Consider the following 21,730-nt stretch of genomic DNA (forward strand, 5'->3'; position numbering starts at 1 on the left):
CTGATTCACTTTGCTCTACACCTGAAACTGTCACAACACTGTAAATCAACTATACTCCAGTAAAAATTAAAACAAAAACAAACAAAAATAAAGTCTTTTCTTCTTCCCTTATCATGCCATTTACATGTGAGTTATTTCATACATACAACAAAAACTTGAAATCAACTGTCATGTCTTTTAAAAAGTGAAAAAAACAACAAAAACAAGTAGAAAATTTTTTTATCTATTTCTTGGTTGATTTAGTTCCACTTATATACCTACAACTGATCAAGAATTATCAATACAGCTATAAAACACATAATGAAGATATTTATGTTACCATCCGACTATTTCTGGATGCTCTTTAGAGAATAAAATATACTACAGGAGTGGGTTGTATGAACCTGAGAGAGGAGTAAAATCCCAAAGCTAATAAAAGCCATGAGTTTGAGCAAGCTCTGGGAGTTGCTGATGGACAGGGAAGCCCCGCGCACTGCAGTCCATGGGGTCGCAAAGAGTCGGACACGACCGAGCAACTGAACCGAACTGAATAAAAGCCATATCCTGGAACAGAGGAGGGAATAATTTTATAAGTTCTGGGTCAAAATCTTTCTGGTCATGGAGTTTCACAAGAATTCTCTGGTGTTTTACAGCACTACTGGTCCCCTCTTCTGTTTCTAGATATCTCTTGTCTTCCTCCTCTCCCAAACATTCCCCAGATTCTCCAATAAGTCTTTCACCCACACTGCAGCTAATCAAGTATCTATTCGAAAATTGTTAACGGAATTGAACCGGTAACCTTATCACACTTTGGGGAGGAGGGGGAGAATAACACCATTTTAGAGTTGGGAGGCATTTCATACTGAGTTTAAATCTGTGTGCACAGCCTCTACTATTCTAGTCGGGACAACGGAGACTCGGAGAGAGGAAGTGACCTGGCCACGGACTAGGCGTGAGTTGGCAGCCGGGCTAGAGGTTGAAGTTTCATCTCATACTCCACGCTTTTCCAACCTCACGAAAGCTGGTTGGGCCTTAGGGCTGGTACTATCCAGGACGGGTTCAGAAAGAGCAATCAGCAGATCCCAGAACACCTAAAGCCCTGTCGCCCGGGGCTTCTTTCTAGAGTAAAGACCAGTTTAGTTACCCGTTTAGAGTTCCCCTTCGGGAAGGGGAGGGCTGAAAAAACCGGTCTCTCCTGGAGGCAGTTGTGGGCACACCCCGGCCTCTAACCCAAATCGACGCAGCTGCCGCCTCCACCCGCCCCACAACCTGTGGTACACTGACCTTCTACGCGCTCGGGGTCCATGGAAGCGGACATTCCCGGGATCCCTCTCCCAACCCACTCTCGAGACGAACTTGGACCCCAAAATGTAAGGGAAGAGGGGTGCAGAAACAAAGTAACCCCAAGCGATTCCCTTCCTTTCTAGGCGCCCCCGGGGCGGGCGGACGTGGACTACCAGTCCCGACATGCAGCGCGCCGGCCGACCCTCGACCACCGCCAAGTCCGCGGTGCATCGGCCGCCGGGACTCGTAGTCCGCGGTTCTGGGAGCGGGGGGGAGCAGAGGTGGGGGGCGGGGGGCGGGGGGCGGACAGCCGCGCGCGGCGGGACGGGCCAGCCTGGTGTCCGGTCAAGCTCAGGGAGCCTGCCGGCTGCCCGGGCCTCACCTCAACGATGCGGGCGCACTGGGTCCCCTTGCCGGCGCCGGGACCGCCGAGAACGAACACGACCTGCGGCTTCATGAAGCGATACGGGAAGAGGAAAAGTGGCCGGCCGGTCAGCAGCGGAAAGCTAAGGCCTAGGACGTGCAGCAGCCGGCGGCCGCAGCGGCTAAGCATGCACCGCGGCTGGCTCGGACGCTGAGAGAGCTGACAGCAGCCGGGCCGGCGTTGGCGCGGGGCGGGGCGCGGAGAAGGGGGCGGGCCGAGCCGGCGCCCGCCGCGGCCCCGCCGCCGTGGCTGCCGAGGCGTCCGCCGTGCGGCCGGAAGGGGCGGGGCTTCCGCTGCTCTTTCGTTGGCCGAGCCCGAGTCCTCCCCGCCCCTCCGAGGGCTCATTCATTCGTTCCGTCCGCGGGTGGTGAGCCAGCTGGTGCAGGGCCTGTGCTGGCGCGTGGGACGTGGCCTACGGGAGAGCACAATCCATTGTATCTGCTCGCAAGTTTAAATTCCAGAGGGTAGGCAGCCGTCCTGAACAAATCAACACGAATAGATAAATGCAAATAGCAATATTGGCTTTGAAGGAACCAAACGGAGGAATAACAAGAGATGAATGTAATTTGGCTGTGGTAGTCAGACTTCTGAAGAGATGATATACAAGCCAAGACGTAAGGATAGGAAAGAGCAAAGCTAGGCAAACACTGAGATAGAGTGTCCCACAAAGAGGAAACAGGCAAGTTTTTGCAAAACCCCTAAGACTTTCATCTGTGAGAGCAGTTCAAAGGCCCATAAGATCAGTGCTGTGTGAAACGAGGGAGGGAATGAAAGGTGGAAGAGTTTGGCTGATGACAGGTCAGTCAGACCCTTTGGTTAAGGAAAGGAGTTTGGATTATATTCTAATTGCAGTGGGAAGTCCTTCTAACTATAACTCCGTTTCCCTGCCCCTTGCATTAGGAAAAATTTTCGAGAAGAGTTCAATCAATGAGTCTTAGTGAATAGACCTTTAAATGTTGGAGGGAGGAGGAGGAACCCAAGAAGGCAGAGCCAAGAAAGGTAAGAGGAAAACCAGGAGAATACGTTATTCCAGCAAAGAGAGTGGGGTGGGATTGTGGTGGTGTAGTAGTCAACATTGTGTTAAACACAGATAAAAACAGATAAAACTGCATTTGGCAACAGGGAGACTTACAAAGAGTTTGCCCAAAGCAAATCATACATGATATCTAATTTGAAGCCTGATTGAAAATGGAGTGGATAGGAGATGAGTAAATGAAAATAATAGATAAAATAAGGGTCAAGACAAAGTTTATTTAGGATGGGTGATAGGAGCCATGCTGTCTAATACGGTAGCCATGAAATTAAAAGACGCTTACTCCTTGGAAGGAAAGTTATGACCAACCTAGATAGCATATTAAAAAGCAGAGACATTACTTTGCCAACAAAGGTCCGTCTAGTCAAGGCTATGGTTTTTCCAGTGGTCATGGATGTGAGAGTTGGACTGTGAAGAAAGCTAAGTGCAGAAGAATTGATACTTTTGAACTGTGGTGTTGGAGAAGACTCTTGAGAGTCCCTTGGACTGCAAGGAGATCCAACCAAACTCCAATACTTTGGCCACTTCATGTGAAGAGTTGACTCATTGGTTTTTGAGATCATGGGTTTAAGATCATTAAAGATATTAGACTATTCAGGTACAGGCAGAGAGAAGGGCAGGGAAACAGTTGTGCTAATCCAGAATTGGGGTTTTGCCAGGCAAGTAAAATAGAAGTCTAAGGGAGTGTTTGCAAGAGAATGTGATGGTTTATGCAGAATTAAGGACTATCCTGGTAGCTCAGATGGTGAAGAATCTGCCTGCAATGCAGGAGACCTTGGATCAATTCCTGGGTCACAAAGTTCCCCTGGAGAAGTGATAGGCTACCCACTCCAGTAATTCTTACCTGGAGAATCGCCATGGACAGAGGAGCCTGGCAGGCTACAGTCCATGGGGTCGTAAAGAGTTGGATATGACTGAGCGACTGCGCCAGTACAGCACATGCAGAATCAAAATCAGGCAGTAAAGCAAATGGTGGCATGTGAGGGCTAACAGTGGAGAGGTGGAGGGGAGCCGGGGTGGGGGGGTCAAGATATTAGAAGTACTGATGTCCAAGAATGGTGGCAGTAGAGAACTTGAGCACACGAGCTAGTGATCTGAGTGGGATGTGTGGAGCTGAAGTATCAGAGGTTGTGAGTTTCTGCTGCTGCTGAGATCTGGGATGAGCCCAGGGGAGTGGAAGACTGAAGCAGATATACACCCTGTTATTAGAACTGAGAGGCCAGGGTGTTCAATTTATCATCCAGGTAGAAGTTTAAGTGAGACAGTAGTGGCGTGAAGACAGACTGCAAGAGTGAAACTAAGTTGTTGAGCGCAGAGTGCCCTCAGGGATACAGACAGGAGGGGAGGGTGGTGGCACAGCCTTCTGTCTGGCTACCACCACGCTCCTTCTCCCTACAACCCTTTTCCTCTTCCCTCACACACTGTTTTCGGCCTCTTTTCATCTTTTCCCCCATCTCCTCCACTTTTTTTTGTTTTTTGTTTATTTATTTCCAATTCTCCTCCCCTTCTTTTCCCATTTCTGACTTCCTCCCCTTCTCCCCATCTACTTCTCTTTTCCATTTCTTCTCCCCACCCTCTTTCTTTGCCTCTCTAATCCCTTCTCCCTTCAGTCCCTTGTTTTCCCCTTGTTTATTGAGCCCTCTCATAGTTACTATCTTATTGATTTAATGACATAGATGTTACTATTATATTCATTTTGCAAATGAAACCGAAGCCAAAAGTTGTCTGAAGACAGCGGGCCAGTGAGCAGCAGGAGCTGGAATTCAGCTTTATGTTTTTGTTGTTGTTGCTATAGAGTCAGCATTATCTCCTTTAAAAGCAGAGAACATCAAGGCTGAAAGGAACAGTAGATTTCCTAAGTCCAAAGTCTTCATGTTACCATATGGTGACAGGTAACAAAGTAAGTTCCTGGTCTAAGATCTTTTCCCACTTAGTACAGTAAATATTAGGACTCAAGGAGGATTACTAGGCAAGGGCATCTAACTTAGAATAGGGAGACCTAAGTTTAAGTCTCTATGCTACCAATAAATCACTGTAACCTTAAGAAACTGGCTAATCTTGGAACTTCAGTTTTTCATCTTTCAACTAGGAAATAGAGAGAAGGGTGAAATGAAACCCTTGGTATAGATGACCTCAAACCACCCTACTGTGTTTAGTTTTTTGATGAGAAGAAGGACAGTTATCCAATTGCTGCTGCTGTGCCTCTTGAAGGTATGTCCTGGTACTTAGCACAGGGATCTGCGAACTTTTTCTGTAAAGAGCCAGACAATAAATATTTCAGGTTTTGGGGGGCATACCATCTCCATTCAGCTACACAACTTTGCCATTATAGTAAAATGGCAGCCTCAGATCGTACATAAACAAATGAATGTGATAATGTTTCAAAAAACTTTTCTTATGGACACTGAAATCTGAGTTTCATATAATTTGCACCTGTCTCAAAATGTTATTCTCTCACTTTTTAAAATCCATTAAAAATGCAAAAACCACTGCTAGCGTGTAAGTCTATACCAAAACAGGTGCCCACAGCCTATAGTTGCTGCCCTCTGGCCTGGCAGAATACCTGGTGGTAAAAGTCCAATTCAAGCTAAAAGGAGATCTCCCAATCTTCCACCTGCCAGGGAGGAGGGCGTAGGATATATGTCAGCTGAAAATAAGAATGACTGGTCATATTATTAAGAGGTAGTAGGAGAACAAAAAAGGCCATATTGGAGCAAATGTGCCTCTTTTCCTTTGGGCATGACTTTTCTCCATCTCATCTGGTATAATTGCCAGAGTTGAAAGATGTTAAAGGGATGGGATCTGTGGAAGAGGGTCTAGAAGGCTATTCTTTGGTTTTTGATGAAGGCCTGTGCCCTTCACGTTAGGAAAGAGAAAGAAAGATAATCTTTCTAGCTCTCATGATAGAGACCACCAGAACAAAGGATTCCACATAGGAAGGAGTCTGGGTGCAAAACTTCATTGTATACTTATAGCAATTTGTAGTAACTTTTCTCTCTTTGACTCCCTGGAGAATTTGACTACAAGGGCTCAGTACTTAGTATCTTGCACCTCGCCTATCTCCTGCCAACAGTGTTAGGCAACTAAGGAAAATTAACTAAAGAAGAAAGATATTAAAAAAGTGAAACCTTGATACCCATCTCTACCAAGGGTTTTCCAGAAAGAACAAGGCTAAGCAGAAAACAATTTATTATTTGTTGTCTCTTTGGGCCTACTCTGGTTATCTTTTGCTATGTAACAAAGCTTAATGGATTACAAGGAATGCTTGGTATAGGAACCCTGCCCCCAACCCAAACATCACACACATTTGGTGACCAGAGTGTTCAGTGTGAGTAGTGCTGTGGGTAGAGGTTTTCCAAAACACCTGTTTATCACACCAGGTGGTCCCATGGAGCCAAGTCAAAGAGGCAAGCATTCATAAAAGACACTGTGCTACTCTGATGCTCAAACATTTAACCTGCTTGTCCACAGTGAAAGGTCTAACTAACTCTTAGTACCTTAGTCCTAAATTTGTCCCCAAAGAATTCATTTTGCTTTAGCCTTATATCAGTGCTGTTACTCATTGGAGTTGGCAGAGATTCAATGAGTTCCCCCTCGATGCAAACAATCAGACCCCCAATAAGAATATGTGCCAATAAGTATATATTGAATAAATGGCTATCACCTAGTAGAAGTTATTCCCTACCTAAATCCATAGATTGAGTCCATAGATTAAATACATTCGATTAATATCTATTGACTATCCACTATGTGCCAAGCATTTCACTTATATTACTTAGTTTTTGGATGGCATTCAAACTTTTCAATAATTAATACAATCACAATATTTGTTGAGATTTCTGTGCCAGGATTTGCTATGCCAGGCATCAGTCCCCTAGTTGTGGGATCATGAGGCAGTCCTAGGTGTCCCAAGTTCTCAGGGAAGTAGCTATATCCAACTCACATGGAAATAATTAACTTTTAACCACCAATACAATCTTACCAGTTGTGTGTTGGCTGAATATCAGCCTTGCCTTATAAAATCTGCATAATGAAGTTAGTGCTATCATTTTGAAGATGGAAAAAGAGCCAGGAAGTGGAAGTACCTTATTTAAACCCACAGAGGCAGTTAGCTAGCAAAGTCAACTTCAAACTTAGAATGTATAGCTTCAAAATATGCATTCATCCTATACAATACTGAACCTTTAGGACGTAAAAAGTTCCATACGCACAAAATCCATTCAAAGTAGGTTCTGTAACAGATGTGAAGACTGATCTCGGAAAGACGTAAAAATAAGAGCTATCCTCAAAACTCACTCCTACCCATATGTGTTTATTTATCAAGTGACATTAAGTCTTTGGAGTATATATTCAGTATATGCATACTATTACCAGAGTAGAGCTGTGTTCCTAGTGAACTCTCAAGGGTCTTAAGAAATAGGGCCTTTTCGCCATTTATGTCCTATTTATCATACTTGCCCTTTAAATATCTGTTCCATACTTTGATTTTTTGACAACATCTGTTTGATGTGCTATTCATTTTTCAGGATTCAGCTCAGATTTTACCTCTTTTGGGAAGCTCTGTCTATATTCCCAAGACTGGGTTATTCCCTCTTTTGTGTTTCTACACCCACTCCCACCATCACGCCCACACTTACCGCATCCCGTGTTTACTTATGTTGTGGCACTGTGGTGTACTGTGTATCCACACACTTGATTTAGAGCTCCTTGAAGGCAGAGACTACGTCTGATGATTCTGTACAACATAACAATTGTGTTACTGTTACAACGTGATTTACTCTCTTAAGAAAACTCCAAGGTTCTTGGAAGATTTAGAGTATATAACTTGGCTCCTGCCACTCAAGTTCTATCTACAGTGGTCTTTGACAACTGCTGCCCTGTAATTCCTTTCTTGAGCATAGCTAGGAACTGGTTTCTAGGATCAGTTTGGGTGATGGAGCAAAGACAGGGCAGGTGGGTGGGTGGCAGGCCATATGCTCTGCCCTCAGGCCTTCATAGCCATCTATTATATTGTGATCTATTTACTGGAGGGATGGTTAGCCCATTACATAGCCTGATGCTTAATGGAGGCTCTAAAATGAAGACTCGATGTTATTCAAATTTGCAGTTATTGCTGTAAAGCTTTATCAAAGTACCTTTTATCAAATATTCTGAGAGCACTGGTTAAAAGAAACATGATTTTCTAAAAGCTGATGTGCCAAATCTGGCAACAGACAATACACTTACCCTCCTGGGAGTGACTGTCAGCTGAGCTCAGTCTGCATGCTGCAGAATGGCAGGCTGACCAGTGAAGGGAAATGACAGTCTTCAGCAGGTCTTACCGTGTTTTTTGCCTATTACAACTTTGCAAACCTAGGTAGTTTGCATATACCTACAATTTCTTTGTCTGAAAAAATCAGGATGATGGTTAAAAAAAAAAGTCAGTTTAACCATTATTTACAGAGAATTTACCAATATGTTATTTGATCTTTCTAGTCTTTATTCCAAAACATTCCAAGCTTTCAAAAAATAAGTAAAATGAGTCAACATGACTTGACACATTAATTGTTATTATTACCTCTCCCAAGAGGTTTGAATCTCAAAGGAATTCTGCATAAATTGACAGGTTAACAATCCCCCTTAAAAATATAATGTTCCTTAAAAGCAAAGCTGTACTCATTTTCCAAAAGTGCCAGTCCAGCTTAGCTCAGAAGTGTAAATACAGACAGGGAAAGTTGGGTGTTTTGTAAATAAGGGCAGAATTGGTAACTGATTCCAGCTTCCCTGTTCCTGTTGATAACAATAGCGCTTTAATTCCCATGAAGAGCCTGTTAGCAGGCACCTCAGGTTTATAAAACTGAACATTTACCAGGTCTAATCTTAAAGACCACGTCATATGTTTTACCAGGTCTAATCTTAAAGACCACGTCATATGTTCAGGGACTGAAAGGGAATAAGGCAAAATGAAAACAATTGATATGTTAGAATGTAGAACTTTGGATTTATTTTTCACTTTACATTTTTTTTCTTTATAGCATTGTTTGTGCAACAACTTAAAAAAACACATTTTTAAAAAAGTATAACTTACTGGAAATGATTCTCTGTGAAGCAAATCAAAGCTCTTAAAATTTGAAAAATAAGACTGGTAGCTTTTCTGTGTAGGGGCCAATAGCCATAGCAATTCCATGGTGTCCTGAAATGATATAAAACAGGTGGATCAGTGGTAAAGAATCCGCCTGCCAAGCAGGAGACGCTTGATCGATCCCTGGGTCAGGAAGATCCCTGGGAGAAGGAAATGGCAACCTACTCCAGTACTCTTACCTGGGGAATCCCATGGACAGAGGAGCCTGGCAGGCTACAGTTCATGCAGCTGCAAAGACTTGGACATGACTTAGTCACTAAACAGCAGCAGCAGCCTATATAAACAAGGATCAAAGAATGGCACGGTATATATTCAGTCTATTTAATAGGCTGCAATCTAACAATAATTCATATTTGCTTTGGACAATTACCTCTTATTACCCGCCCCTATAAAATTGGGCTTTCCTTGTTCTTTGCTTATCACATCCTTCCAATTCCCCATGCCATTTAGCACAAAGCTTAATTTGTAGTAGATCCTTGATAGAGCATTTGTAGATTTTATTTCACTAATTTAACAAATTTAATTTGTTAAACAATTAATTTAAAAAATCATTCCTTTAATCTTTATGTATGTATAGCAATGTGTTGCTTATTTTCTAACAGTGTTGGTTGTTAGTACAGCTGGTACACTTAATATATATAGGTAGTCTTTTAATTAATTTTCACACTATGAATTAACTCTTTTATGATAATGTACAATATGCAAATAAGGAAAATTAATCTTAAAGAGTTTAAATAACAGAACTGGGGCCAGATCCCCAAAGTCAATGCTTATTACATTATATCATATTCCAAAAAATTTTTGATATGTATGGAATAAGCCCTTTGGACTCCTCCAACTTGTCCTAAATATGAGGCTGAATCATTCCAATTCAAAAATGAAGTCAGTAATCACTTTTAATTTAGTTTTAAGAATATCAACTCTATCCATAGCATTGAATGTATATCCTGCTTAGAAGTCCAGTGGTAAAAAAATGTTTTAATTGAAGTCTGTTTGAGTTATTATTAAGCACAAAAGAAGGCATTTATTTATTGCTGTTGTTCAAAAAGTTAGCATATACTTCACTTCTCCTCTTGCCCATTCCTTACTTAATTTTTTTTTTTGAATAAGTAAGAAGTGGATTTGTTTAGAGAAACACACTCCACAGACAGTGTGGGCCATCATAGAGGGTGAGTGTGGCAGCCCCTTTCTTCTTTTTAAACAGACTTTATTTTTAAGACCAGTTTTAGATTAACAGGAAATCTGAGAATATAGTACAGATTCTCCTCATTATCCACCCCCGAGATTCCCCTGTTATTAAATCTCATATTTAGTATGGTATATTTGTTACAGTTACCTATCCAATATTGGTCACTATTATTACTTAAGGTCCAGAATTTATTTACAGTTTCTTAGTTTTCAACTCGGTCTTCATTTTCTCTAACATGATTCCAGTCATGATACCACATTTACATTTAGTTATCTCTTTAGGCTCCTCTTAGCTAGTTTCGAGTTTTGAGAAGTACAGGTCAGATACTGTTGAAATTTGTCTGATGTTTTTCTCAAGATAAGTCTGGATTTATAGGTTATTGGAAAGAAGACCATACAGATGAAGTGCCATTTTCATCATAGCCTATCAAGTATACACATTATCAGCATGACTATAAATATTGACCTTGATCACTTGGTTGAAATACTAATGGTCATGTTTCTCCACTGTTAAGTTACTCTTTTCTCCAATCCTTAACATACTGTACACTTTGAAAAGATGTCACTATGCCCAGCCTACACCTTAGGAGTAGGGAGTTGTGTGTTATGCTTGCCCCTTCCTTTTTGTTTAATTCATATCATCTTACGTTTCTCTTCCAGATATTTTAAAGTAGCTCTTAAAAAAAACCATAAATCATAAGAAGCCACAATTGCCAGGACATGGAAGCAACCTAGATACCCATCAGCTGACGAATGGATAAGAAAGCTGTGGTACATATACACAATGGAATATTACTCAGCCATTAAAAAGAATTCATTTGAATCAGTTCTAATGAGATGGATGAAACTGGAGCCCATTATACAGAGCGAAGTAAGCCAGAAAGATAAAAACCAATACAGTATACTAACGCATATATATGGAATTTTAAAAAGATGGTAACGATAACCCTATAAGCAAAACAGAAAAAGAGACACAGATGTACAGAACAGACTTTGGGACTCTGGGATAAGGCGAGGGTGGGATGTTCTGAGAGAATAGCATTGAAACAAGTATACTATCAAGGGTGAAACAGACCACCAGCCCAGGTTGGATGCATGAGACAAGTGCTCAGGGCTGGTGCACTGGGAAGACCCAGAGGGATGGGATGGGGAGGGAGGTGGGAGGGGGGATCGGGATGGGGAACACATGTAAATCCATGGCTGATTCATGTCAATGTATGGCAAAAACCACTACAATATTGTAAAGTAATTAGCCTCCAACTAATAAAAATAAATGAAAAAAAAATCATAAGAAGCCCACACAAAGTTTTTTTTACATCCTAAATTCAATCTCTAATCAAATTTTGAGTCTGCCTTCAAAATATATGCAGAATTCAATAACCTCTCACCACCTCCATTGCCACCATTCCAGTTCAAGCTGTCAATCTCTCCTTTATGTCATTGCAGCAGCTGTCTAACTGGTCTCCTTGCTTCTGCCTTTGCTCCCTACAGTTTATTCTCTATGTGGCAACCATAGTGAGGCTTTTAAAACCTAAAATCAGATATTGACAGTCCCCTATTTAAAATCTTCCATTGGCTTCCTGTAGAACTCAAGACTGTAGCTAAGTCCTTGAAATGCCCCATGATCTACCAACACCTCCTGCCTCTTCAACTGTTGATAGTCTTCTAACCCATTTTGCTCAGCACAGACTGGTCTCCTGATCTTCCTTGAAGATGTCAGAAAATGCTCACCCCAGGGCCTTTGCACTTAATGTAAACCATGGCAGCCATCAAAGTGTGCCACTTGGATCTCTCTCTAGAAAGAACTTGACAATTAGCAGCAAATAGTACACTTGTCTGGCAGCCTCTTGTTATGGTCTTCCAGATCTGCCTTAACGATGGTGCTTGCTTTTTATGGGAAGTTCCAGGCAATGACTGGGTACAGCAAGGGTTCTGGTCATTTCTGCCTAATGTGGGATTCCTCTCATGGGCAATCTTTGCTCCAGAGTTCTCCACTGGGTCAGCCAACACTTTGTCAGACATGCATCACTGTCTGAGGCTCTTCCTGCTCACACACCAGATCTGAGGAACTAACCAGCATTTCTCTTAAAATGTGTTCCCTAGATTCTAGGAATTTTTTCCAGGAAAGCAGAGATTGACACTGTGGAGCACATATTTCTTGGCTAGTTTGATACATTTTTCAAGATAGTTGTTTTCACTCTCTCAAAAGGTTGGATGCACAGTCCAACAAAACAGCTTACAAGTGCAGTTCAGACATCAAGACACTCCCACATTGCTCAGGAAACTAACAAAAGTCTAGAGAAATGTGACATTTCAAATCTGGACTCTGCACTATCTACCTGTGAGAAATGTGACATTTCAAATCTGGACTCTGCACTATCTACCTGTGTGATCTACGTGTCCTTCCTTGTTAAATAGGGATAGTAATACCTACTTCTGCTGTTCAGACAATAAATAATGGCGGAGAAGGCGCGATTATCAACATTTGTGAAGACAACTATAAGTCATCACTCTAATACTAATATCATATGCCATATATACAACACCAATACCATACCTAATACCAATATTCATTATGGAGGGTGGTGGTTTAGTCACTTGTGTCCAACTCTTGCGACCCTATGGACTGTAGCCTGCCAGGCTCCTCTGTCCATGGGATTTCCCAGGCAAGATTACTGGAGTGGGTGACCATTTCCTTCTTTAGGGGATCTTCCCAACCCAGGGGTCGAACCAGGTCTCCTGTATTGCTGACACATTCTTTACCAACTGAGCAATCAGGGAAGCCCATTCATTGTGAAGGTAAGTATAAATGGCTTACAAATGGTCACGTTCTTTTCGGCTCAAACAGGAAGGAATTAAAATCTTTTTATGTTGAGAGGCGAGTATGATTCTTAGAAAGAACCTGGAAGAAATCGAACTTCCTCTCTTTTTGTGCATTTAATCAAGGGATTTGGTTCGCTTCCAGTCGCCGAGAGTGGACCAGAGAAGCCAGTAATTCCGGCTTCCTCTGCCATCTCATCCGCCCGGCTGGGTTTTTCATTGCGCGTGCGCAAGGACCGCCCCACCCCGGAACTTAACCGTTGATGAAATTGAAGTGTTTAAATCCTCCGGAACCTGATCCTGGAGCGCGGGTGGCGCCCTTCTTTCTCCACGGAGGTTTAGGATTGGTCGGTGCAGGGCGCTGATTGGCTGTTGCACCAGAGCGTCGCGGAGACAGGGAGTGTCAAGTCCGGCACCGCCCCTTCTCCCTGATGGGTTGGGCTTCCGACCAGTCAGCAGGCGTGGCGCGGGCTTCGGTTTCGCGAGCTTTTATTTGCCGCCCTGGTTCCCGCGACCCCCAACGTCCCAGAGGCGGGGCGGGTTGGCAGAGGTTCTCCTTGGACTCTGTTCCGGCCCAGCAAACAAACCTCAACTCGGCGGAGATTGCGGTGAGTGTTTTTGTGCTTCAGTTCCCCCGAGGGGCCTCTGCGAGCCTGGGGGAAGGAGGGTGGGCAACACTCTGCTGCCTGTGTTGGGTTCAGCGGACCAGGAGCCTGGACTAATGACGCAAAGGGAATCGGGACTTTGAACTCCTTGGGAATCATTTGTACAGTACTTAGGTATGTGAACAAAGTTTTCAATCGATAACATGCTATCATATAAAGTTTTTACTGTAAAAATGACTGGACGGAAGCCCAGTATGCTCGGACAGCTACATAGTAATGAGTGATAGTTGCTTAATCTTGCCTGACTTCGAAATCCCATGGACTGTAGCCTGCCAGGCTCCTCTGTCCATGGAATTCTCCAGGCAAGATTACTGGAGTGGGTTGCCATTTTCTTCTCCAGCTACATAGTAAGGGGATCGGTTAACGTTTAAAGTTCGTGGTCGGCTGGAAGTGATTTATAAATAACAAAGCGTGAAAATGCTGTGGGTGTGAACACAGTCGGTAGTAACACTACCATGGTATCTAGGAAACGGTTTCACAGAGGAGTTGACATTCTGATTGGATTGTGAAGGATGATGAGGGTTTACCAGGGCCTTCCAAATAAAAGGAACAATAGGTGTGTGTGGATACTACCAGTATCCACTGACTGTGATGTAGGAGTGAAGGGATGTGTGGAATTAATAGGGTGGGGCCAGGTTCTGAAAGTCCTTTATTCTGTACGTAAAGAAGAGCCTGAGCTTCCCCGGTGGCTCAGACTTTAAAAAGTTTGCCTCCATGCAGGAGACCCGGTTCAACCCCAGGGTCAGGGAGGATCCCCTGGAGAAGGGAATGGCAACCCACTCCAGTGTTCTTGCCTGAAGAATTCTCTGGACAGAGGAGCCTGGCGGGCTAGTCCATGGGGGTCACAAAGAGTCGGATACGACTAAGCAATGGATGGACATTGAAATAAGACATAAGGAAAGCTGAATGCTGAAGAATTGATGCTTTTAAATTGTGGTGTTGGAGAAGACTCTTGAGAATCCCTTGGACTGCAGGGAGATCCAACCAGTCCAACCTAAAGGAAATCAGTCCTGAATATTCATTGGAAGAACTGATGTTGAAGCTGAAACTCCTGTACTTTGGCCACCTGATGCGAAGAGCTGACTCATTTGAAAAGACCCTGATGCTGGGAAAGATTGAAGGCAGGAGGAGAAGGGGATGACAGAGGATGAGATGGTTGGATGGCATCACCGACTCACTGGACATGGGTTTGGGTGAACTCCGGTAGTTGGTGATGGACAAGGAGTCCTGGGGTGCTGCAGTTCACGGGGTTGCAAAGAGTCGGACACGGCTGAGCGATTGAACTGAACTGAACTGAAAGAAGAGCCATCAACTCTTTAAGACAGAGAATAACTTGGTCAGATTTATATAGCAATAATTCCCTGGTGGCTCAGATGGTAAAGAATCTGCCTGCAGTGCAGGAGACCCAGGTTCGATCCCTAGGTCAGGAAGATCACCTGGAGAAGGGAATGGCTACCCACTCCAGTGTTCTTGCCCAGAGAATTCTATGGACAGAGGAGCCAGGCCGGCTACAGTCCTTAAGGTCACAAAGAGTTGGACACGATTGGGCGACTAATGCTTTTCAACCCTTTTTGACTGAGCACAAAGGCAGCCCTTCTGGTAGCACTGTGGAGACTTTTCAGTAAATCTGGTGAGAGCTAATAAAGTCAGGAGCTGAGGTAGTGGAGGTATAAAGACAGTTTATATTGGGGAAGAGGGAGAAAGGAGAGATAAGGATGACTTGATGGTTTCCATTTGATCAAATTGTTTCCATTTGATACACAACTATGCCATTATCCAGGGAGAATTATGTTTTGCTAGGTATAGGTGTTACATGATCTTACTTTCACTACACTAGCTTTAATTGCTTGTGTGTTACTGTCAATTAACTGTCTCCTATGGTTTTTTTTGAAATGAGAAATAATAGGTCAACATTTTTGATTTATCTTAATGCATAAAGGAAGAACAGACAAATAAGGAGTTTTAAGACTCTTTTAATAAAGAAAAACGGCACTTTATTACTTCTGAGAGTTACAACTATCAATCTGAATATTGTTGTTCGTGACAACCAAGTAGCACAGAAGGACTTTAAAGTTTAAAACATGCATTCCATAGAAGCTGCATGAAGTCCAGATACCTCTAAGAGGGAGTTTTTATCAACCTTACAAGGGCACTTTAAATAGGATTTGGTTTTTGTAAATATTTCCAGCTTCTGACTTTAACTAAAAAATTTTTCTGAATGACTTCTGCACCAGAATGAATAACTCTGTCCTTCCTTACCTCGCTTTTAAACAATTCTTTTTTGTTAGAATTAAAGTAGAATACACAGGGCTTAAAGATTCTAACTCTAAGATTTGATAAAAGAACATAGCAAATAATGAGCTGTAAAGAAGGGACTTTGAGGTCTGTATTTTGCTTTTATAATATTTAGATGTTTAGATATTGGCTATGTTTAGATATCCAGTGGGTAGTACTTCCCAGTGGCTCAGTGGTAAAGAATCTGCCTGCAATGCAGGAGACCTAGGGTTCGATTCCTGAGTGGGGAAGATCCCCTGGAGAAAGAAATGGGGACCCACTCCAGTGTTCTTGCCTGGGAAATCTCATGGACAGAGGAGCCTTGTGGGCTAGAGTCTACAGGGTTGCAAAGAGTCAGACATGACTTAGTAACTAAACAGCAACAAGAATCCAGTAGGCAGTTAGTGGATGAGATTACCCAGAGAATGTATGAGGAGTCAAGAAAAGACCACTGACTTGGCACTAATACAAGTTAGTTTGTGGGTATGCAGTATTTGTCTCCTATCTCCACAAGCTTGAAAATTTGTTGACTTTATTATAGACCAAATAAATATCTAGCTCAAATTGTTCCTATTTGCTGCTTTGTGGTTTTCTGACTATAATGAAGCTTTTGGTTAAAATCTCATCTATTAAATACTACCTGCCCTACCCAGCTCACTAAATTAATACCAGGATCTTGGAGCAGAATCTTAATAGATAGATAGTTGGTGGGTTTTGCTGCCTAGATTAAATATTAATATTAATTTACAGGCCAAATACTATAAAGTATGAAAGTGGTCAGAATCCATCAGCACTTTATCTTATTCATCTATGGATGAAGACACTTCATATAAGTAACCTAATTTTGTCAGTTATTTTGCTAATATGTGGTTAAATCATGTTTCCTTTTATTTTTTTGTTTTTGCCACTCATTAGTAATATTCTCTTTATTTCTTTAGGTTCCTGAGCATGTAAAATTGAATAAATCATTCACCAACTATCATGGAGTCTACATATACTCTTGCAGGGCCCCAGATGAATACCAGGTATAGAAATATTTTTACAGAATGTGTTTTTCACAGTTACTCACATAACTTGGGTTGGAAGAGAGGAGAAAAAATAATCTTTAGAATCAGGAAAAGCTGGGTCCATATCCCAGCTTTACCATTTATTAGGTGGGTGACCATGATCAAGTTATTTAACTTCTCTAAGCTTCAGTTTCCTCATCTGTAAATTGGGGACAGTAATCTCTATCAGAAGGTTATTGTGAAGGGTTAAATAAGACTACTAAACTAAAGGGTCTGGTACATTGTAGGCACTCAGTAAATGTTAGTCTCGTTTCCTCCTTTCCTTATTTTAGTTTCACAGAGGGTCTTTGTATTGGTGAAAAATAGTGCCTGAACTTTTGAGGCCAAAGATCACATACATACTTATTTACATCCTAGACAAATGGGAAAGTGGTTGAGTTCCTTCCCTCTTATAAACTCTAATTATTTGATGGGGAAAATTTCACACTGAATGTACCTAAGCCTTTTCCCACTCAATGTGGTGTGAGGAGGAGGAGATTGCCACCTGTCTCCTAATTTTCTCAGTCTGTCACTACTTTGAGGAGCAGGCAAAATGGCTTGAGTTATTTGGCTCTTTGGATCATTTATTGTTCTTTTTTCCCCCTTGAGAAGAACAATTATTGCTGACATGTGAATTTTTTTTCTTCCAAACTAGAATTGCATCCATGAGTTACCTTTATTCTCTGTGTTATTTTTCTTTGTGCCAGATGTTCTTGATGAAGACAATGGGAAACATGACCCAAAGAGGCTATCATATTCCTTTTGTGTAATTTTGGCCCTTCTGTTCTCTCCTGTTGCTACCTCTTATTCTTTGAAACTTTATCAGCCTTTGTTCTTCTCTTTAATTTTATTATTGGGTCAAATCCATTCCTTACATTCTAGGGAAAATAATATACTCGTGTGATTTGAATTGATAATTCCTGGCATATGCAACTCTTGATTTTAGTTCATTTATTGAACTCTGGTTTTCAGTAATCTGTGGGCTTTTAGGGCAGCAGCTGAATTATTTTTGTTTACAAACCCCTTTGAATGTCTAATAGCCATGAATTTCATTCCCTAAGGAAAAGTACTTTTATACATACATGCAGAACTTTGTACCCAATTTCAAGGTGTTTTTATCTTTCTTGCCTCTCAAGTCTGTCTACCTGAATACTTGAGATTAAGGAAAAAATTAATAACAATCAGGTTCTGTGCTAATAAGCACTTTGCATATATTATTATTTTTTTAATCCTCACAACAAACCCATGAGGAATGGGTGCTGTTATTATCCCCCTCTTTTTTTTTTTTTAATGAGGAAACTGGCATAGAGAGGTTAACCAACCCAATGTTATACAGTTGGTAACTGGTATAGCCAGTATTTAAAGCTGAAATGATTTCTACTGTGCACTATAAGGAAGTAAACGTGAAGTTGGATTTTAAACCTGCACTACTACTTACAGCAAAAAGAAATGGACTACTTACAACAAAAAGAAATAGCTAACATTGAGCACTTACTGTAAGCCAGGATTTTTTCCTGAGCATTTTATGTATATTGACTCATTTAATAAGTATTTACTACTTATTAATACTGATATTATTTTGCTTAACAGGAGATACTGATACTAATATTATTTTGTTTAACAGTTGAAGATATTATTGGAGATATTGATATTAGTTTAACAACTGAAGAAACTCAGGCACAGAGACATTGATTTGATCATGGTCATACAGCCAGAGCCAGGTTCCAAAATCTAAGACCTAAGCAGCTGATAGCCAGGCTTTGCTTTTAAACCTTAAATCGTTCTTCCTCTCACCAATTGGTAAATAATAAATATATTCGATGTAGAGACATAGATAAATTGACAATTTGTCACTTAACTACCTTTGTGACTTTGAACAAGTTTCTTAATTTCAGATTGTGTCTTTATTTCAAATAAAGAGAGATTAAAAATCCTTATAAAGATTTGAAAGCACATAGCTAAGAACGTGATGGAGCCAGACAGAACCACGGTCTAAAGCATTACATCATTCAGCTTCTAGTAGTATACGCTTTGAAATCAGCCGCACTTAGAATCTAATTCCAGCTCTGCTTCTTAGTTGTTGTACCAAGTTGTAGAAGTTGGAGTTTGTTTTCTGTAAAATGGACAATAAAGTGTTTCAGAAACAGTTTTAGTGAGAAATACTGTACATGTAAAGTGCCTAGTAGGATGCCTGGTACATAGCAGATGATCAGTTGACTGGGGCCAATATTTTAGTTGGTAAGTTTTATCAGGTGATACATGAAAGTAAGATCTAGAACAAGATATTCTTAGTGTGTGATATGATAAATACTTTTTCAATTCAACTATTTTAATAGTCTGAAGTGAAGTGAAGTGAAGTCGCTCAGTCGTGTCTGACTCTTTGCGACCCCATGGACTATAGCCCACTAGGCTTCTCCATCCATGGGATTTTCTGGACAAGAATACTGGAGTGGATTGCCATTTCCTTCTCCAGGGGATCTTCCCGACCCAGGGATCAAACCCAGATCTTCCACATTGCAGGCAGACGCTTTACCATCTGAGCCACCAGGGAATCCCATTTAATAGTCTACCATCATACAAATGCACTTTTGTAGGTAGCTCACTGTCAGAGCTTTCTTGCTTTAAGTACATGTGACTTTAGCTGATAGTTTCTCCTCATCCTCTTTCCATTATTTTTCTTATTGTAGTTTTCTCAAATTACTCACTTATATAAAATAAAAACTCCATGATGGTACCCTATATGATTTAACATTGCTTTATGTTACTTGCATGATCTTTGTTGAGGAATTATTGATGTTTTTCTGATGTTTTGGTAATAAACTTATGTGTGGGACTTCCCTGGAAGTCCAGTGGTTGAGACTCCACTGCAGGAGGCACAGATTCAATCACTGGTCAGGGAACTAAGATCTCGCATGCCATGTGGTGCTGCAAAAAAAAAAAAGACCTCATGTGACAGGGCCTAAGATACCAAGTTTGAAAACTCTGAAAAGTTTTTGTATTTTTCATAATTTTTTAAGTGTTACCCTGAAATTAGTTCAGAAAGACAGATATTAATTTAAAATTTAAATTCATGGTTTATATTCATTTTTTGTTACTTAAAGAAGATTTTTATAGAATTTATACTCAGTTCTTTTTTAAAAGGCTCATATGTATATAAATGTATATGTGAATAGGAACAAAAGGATGTAACTTTTGAGTGTTTATTCTCTTGATAGCAGAGTTACAAGAGATTTTTCTTTTACTTTTTAAAAATGTTTTTCAAATCTTCTAAAGTTACAAAAGTAATCAGAAAAGCCCTATATTTAAACTGTTTCTTGTAAAATTTGTTTCTTATTGTGCTTTGGATTTTTTTTTAAGGTTTTCCTCAAGCAGGATGGTGCCTTTTTATTTTCCTCCATCAAAATGTGCACTTTGGAACCCAGTGCCAATTGGAGATTTCATCTACTTACATCTCCGTCACTACAGGTATAAGATGCTTCTATTTTCAAATTAAACCAGTATAAACAGGACTCTAAAAAGTATGTAAGGCAGTGGTTACTATGAATCATTATTTTTTAAACATTTCCATTTAGACTCCCCTGAGGCAAAATATTCTTTCTGCTTCTTCTTAAACCTGTTCTTATGATTTTGAGAAGTAGTCCTAATTTCACAGTTAAAATATTCTATAAATCTAAGGTTCTAAGTATTATAGGAGTTCAAGATGCAAATATAATAGAAAGGGAGTTTTTCTCATACTTCAGCATGGTGTTTGAATAACACTGAGAAAATTGAACTGATTTTGATTGGATAGACCATTTAAAAGGAACATAAAATATTAGAGTTATGACCAGGATTGTGAAAGAAAGACATAGAAGCTTAGGCTTCAAGTAATAGAAAATAGCAATCCATTGAGGTATTGTATATAAGAGAGTTACTTGTTAAAAGCAGAGTTCTAAGAAGGATAGATCATAGTGGGGAGAGCTTAGAGTCAGCCCTGAGTGGGAGATGGTTTTCTGTAGTCTAAGTGGTACAGATTTATATACAGTGGTTTCAGGTGTTAAACTAGAGCCAGACTTCCTGGAGGGTCAGATCCTGATTTTACCCTTTCTTGTTTAAGTGACCTCAGTAAAGTAGCCAAGGATGAGTTTCCTTATCTATAAAATGGGGGCCTTCCCTGGTGGCTCAGTGGATAGGACTCTGCCTGCCAATGCAGGGGACAGGGTTTCGATCCCTGATCCGGGAAGACTCGATATGCTTTAGAACAACTAACCCTGTGCGCCGCAACTACTAAACCCATGCTCTAGAGCCCACAAGTCTGTGTTCCGCAACAACTGAAGCCCGCATGCCTAGAGCCTGTGCGATAAAGAGAAGCTGCCGCAGTGAGAAGCCCGTGTACTGACAAGAGTAGTCTCTGCTCACCACAGCTAGAGAAAGCCAGCACACAAAAAACAGCAAAGACCAATGCCGCCAAAAATAAACTAAAATAAAGTGGGAATATGACCCTTGTTTCATAGTACTCTTATAAGGACTAAATGAGACAGACTTTAAAGCAGCAGTTGGCACAATGCTTGGGCATAAGAGGTAGTCAATGTTAGTTATTATAAGGGTCTAGAGCAGTGTAGCAGCCTTGAGACCAAGAGGAAAGGATGAAACAAGGTGTTTTGAAGAAACATTTTATAGCATTTGGTGATCAACTGAATAGAGGAACTAAAGGAAATTACATGTCAAAAAGTTTTTAAGTTTTAAACTAGTTGGCAGAGAGGGGTGATATCATTGAATATGTAAGGCAATGATTACTATAAATAATTTTCTGAACAATATCTTGTGGAAGTTCAGTTAAATATTTGTTAGACCTGTTGATTCTTTTCTACATGTCTCTCTTTTTTTTTTAAATTAATTTATTTATTTATTTTACTT

At 41.0% G+C, this 21,730-nt stretch overlaps 2 protein-coding genes and 2 long non-coding RNA genes across 7 annotated transcripts in view; 2 read left to right on the forward strand and 2 right to left on the reverse strand.

Annotated features, from left to right (window-relative positions):
- Nucleotides 1-1,957, reverse strand: part of CMPK1 (cytidine/uridine monophosphate kinase 1) — a 34,378-nt gene extending 32,421 nt beyond the window's left edge. The window contains exon 1 of the mRNA XM_043461412.1: nt 1,646-1,957. Coding sequence (XP_043317347.1) covers nt 1,646-1,816 — 171 coding nt within the window. The 5' untranslated portion in view covers nt 1,817-1,957. The remainder of the gene's footprint in view (nt 1-1,645) is intronic.
- A 109-nt stretch (nt 1,958-2,066) lies between these two features.
- On the reverse strand, nt 2,067-13,013 carry LOC122437011. The gene is made up of 4 exons (XR_006268162.1): nt 12,848-13,013; nt 8,788-8,892; nt 7,358-7,455; nt 2,067-2,099 (listed from the first exon to the last, which is right to left on the reverse strand). It is a non-coding gene; the product is annotated as an uncharacterized LOC122437011 (long non-coding RNA).
- LOC122437012 lies at nt 2,633-10,795 on the forward strand. Its single transcript, XR_006268163.1, has 3 exons — nt 2,633-2,686; nt 4,810-4,931; nt 10,690-10,795. It is a non-coding gene; the product is annotated as an uncharacterized LOC122437012 (long non-coding RNA).
- A 267-nt stretch (nt 13,014-13,280) lies between the features above and the next one.
- STIL (STIL centriolar assembly protein) overlaps nt 13,281-21,730 on the forward strand; it is a 53,241-nt gene continuing 44,791 nt past the window's right edge. For 3 of the 4 annotated variants that reach the window (XM_043461415.1, XM_043461416.1, XM_043461413.1), the window contains exons 1-3: nt 13,281-13,457; nt 16,727-16,813; nt 20,192-20,299. In XM_043461415.1, the coding sequence (XP_043317350.1) occupies nt 16,770-16,813; nt 20,192-20,299 (152 nt within the window). In that variant the 5' untranslated portion in view covers nt 13,281-13,457; nt 16,727-16,769. Of the gene's footprint in view, nt 13,458-13,479; nt 13,629-16,726; nt 16,814-20,191; nt 20,300-21,730 lie in introns of those variants that run through there. The other variant, XM_043461414.1, reaches the window with a different exon arrangement.

The sequence above is a fragment of the Cervus canadensis genome, chromosome 2 (assembly GCF_019320065.1).
Source record: "Cervus canadensis isolate Bull #8, Minnesota chromosome 2, ASM1932006v1, whole genome shotgun sequence".
In the NCBI taxonomy this organism is placed as follows: Eukaryota; Metazoa; Chordata; class Mammalia; order Artiodactyla; family Cervidae; genus Cervus; species Cervus canadensis.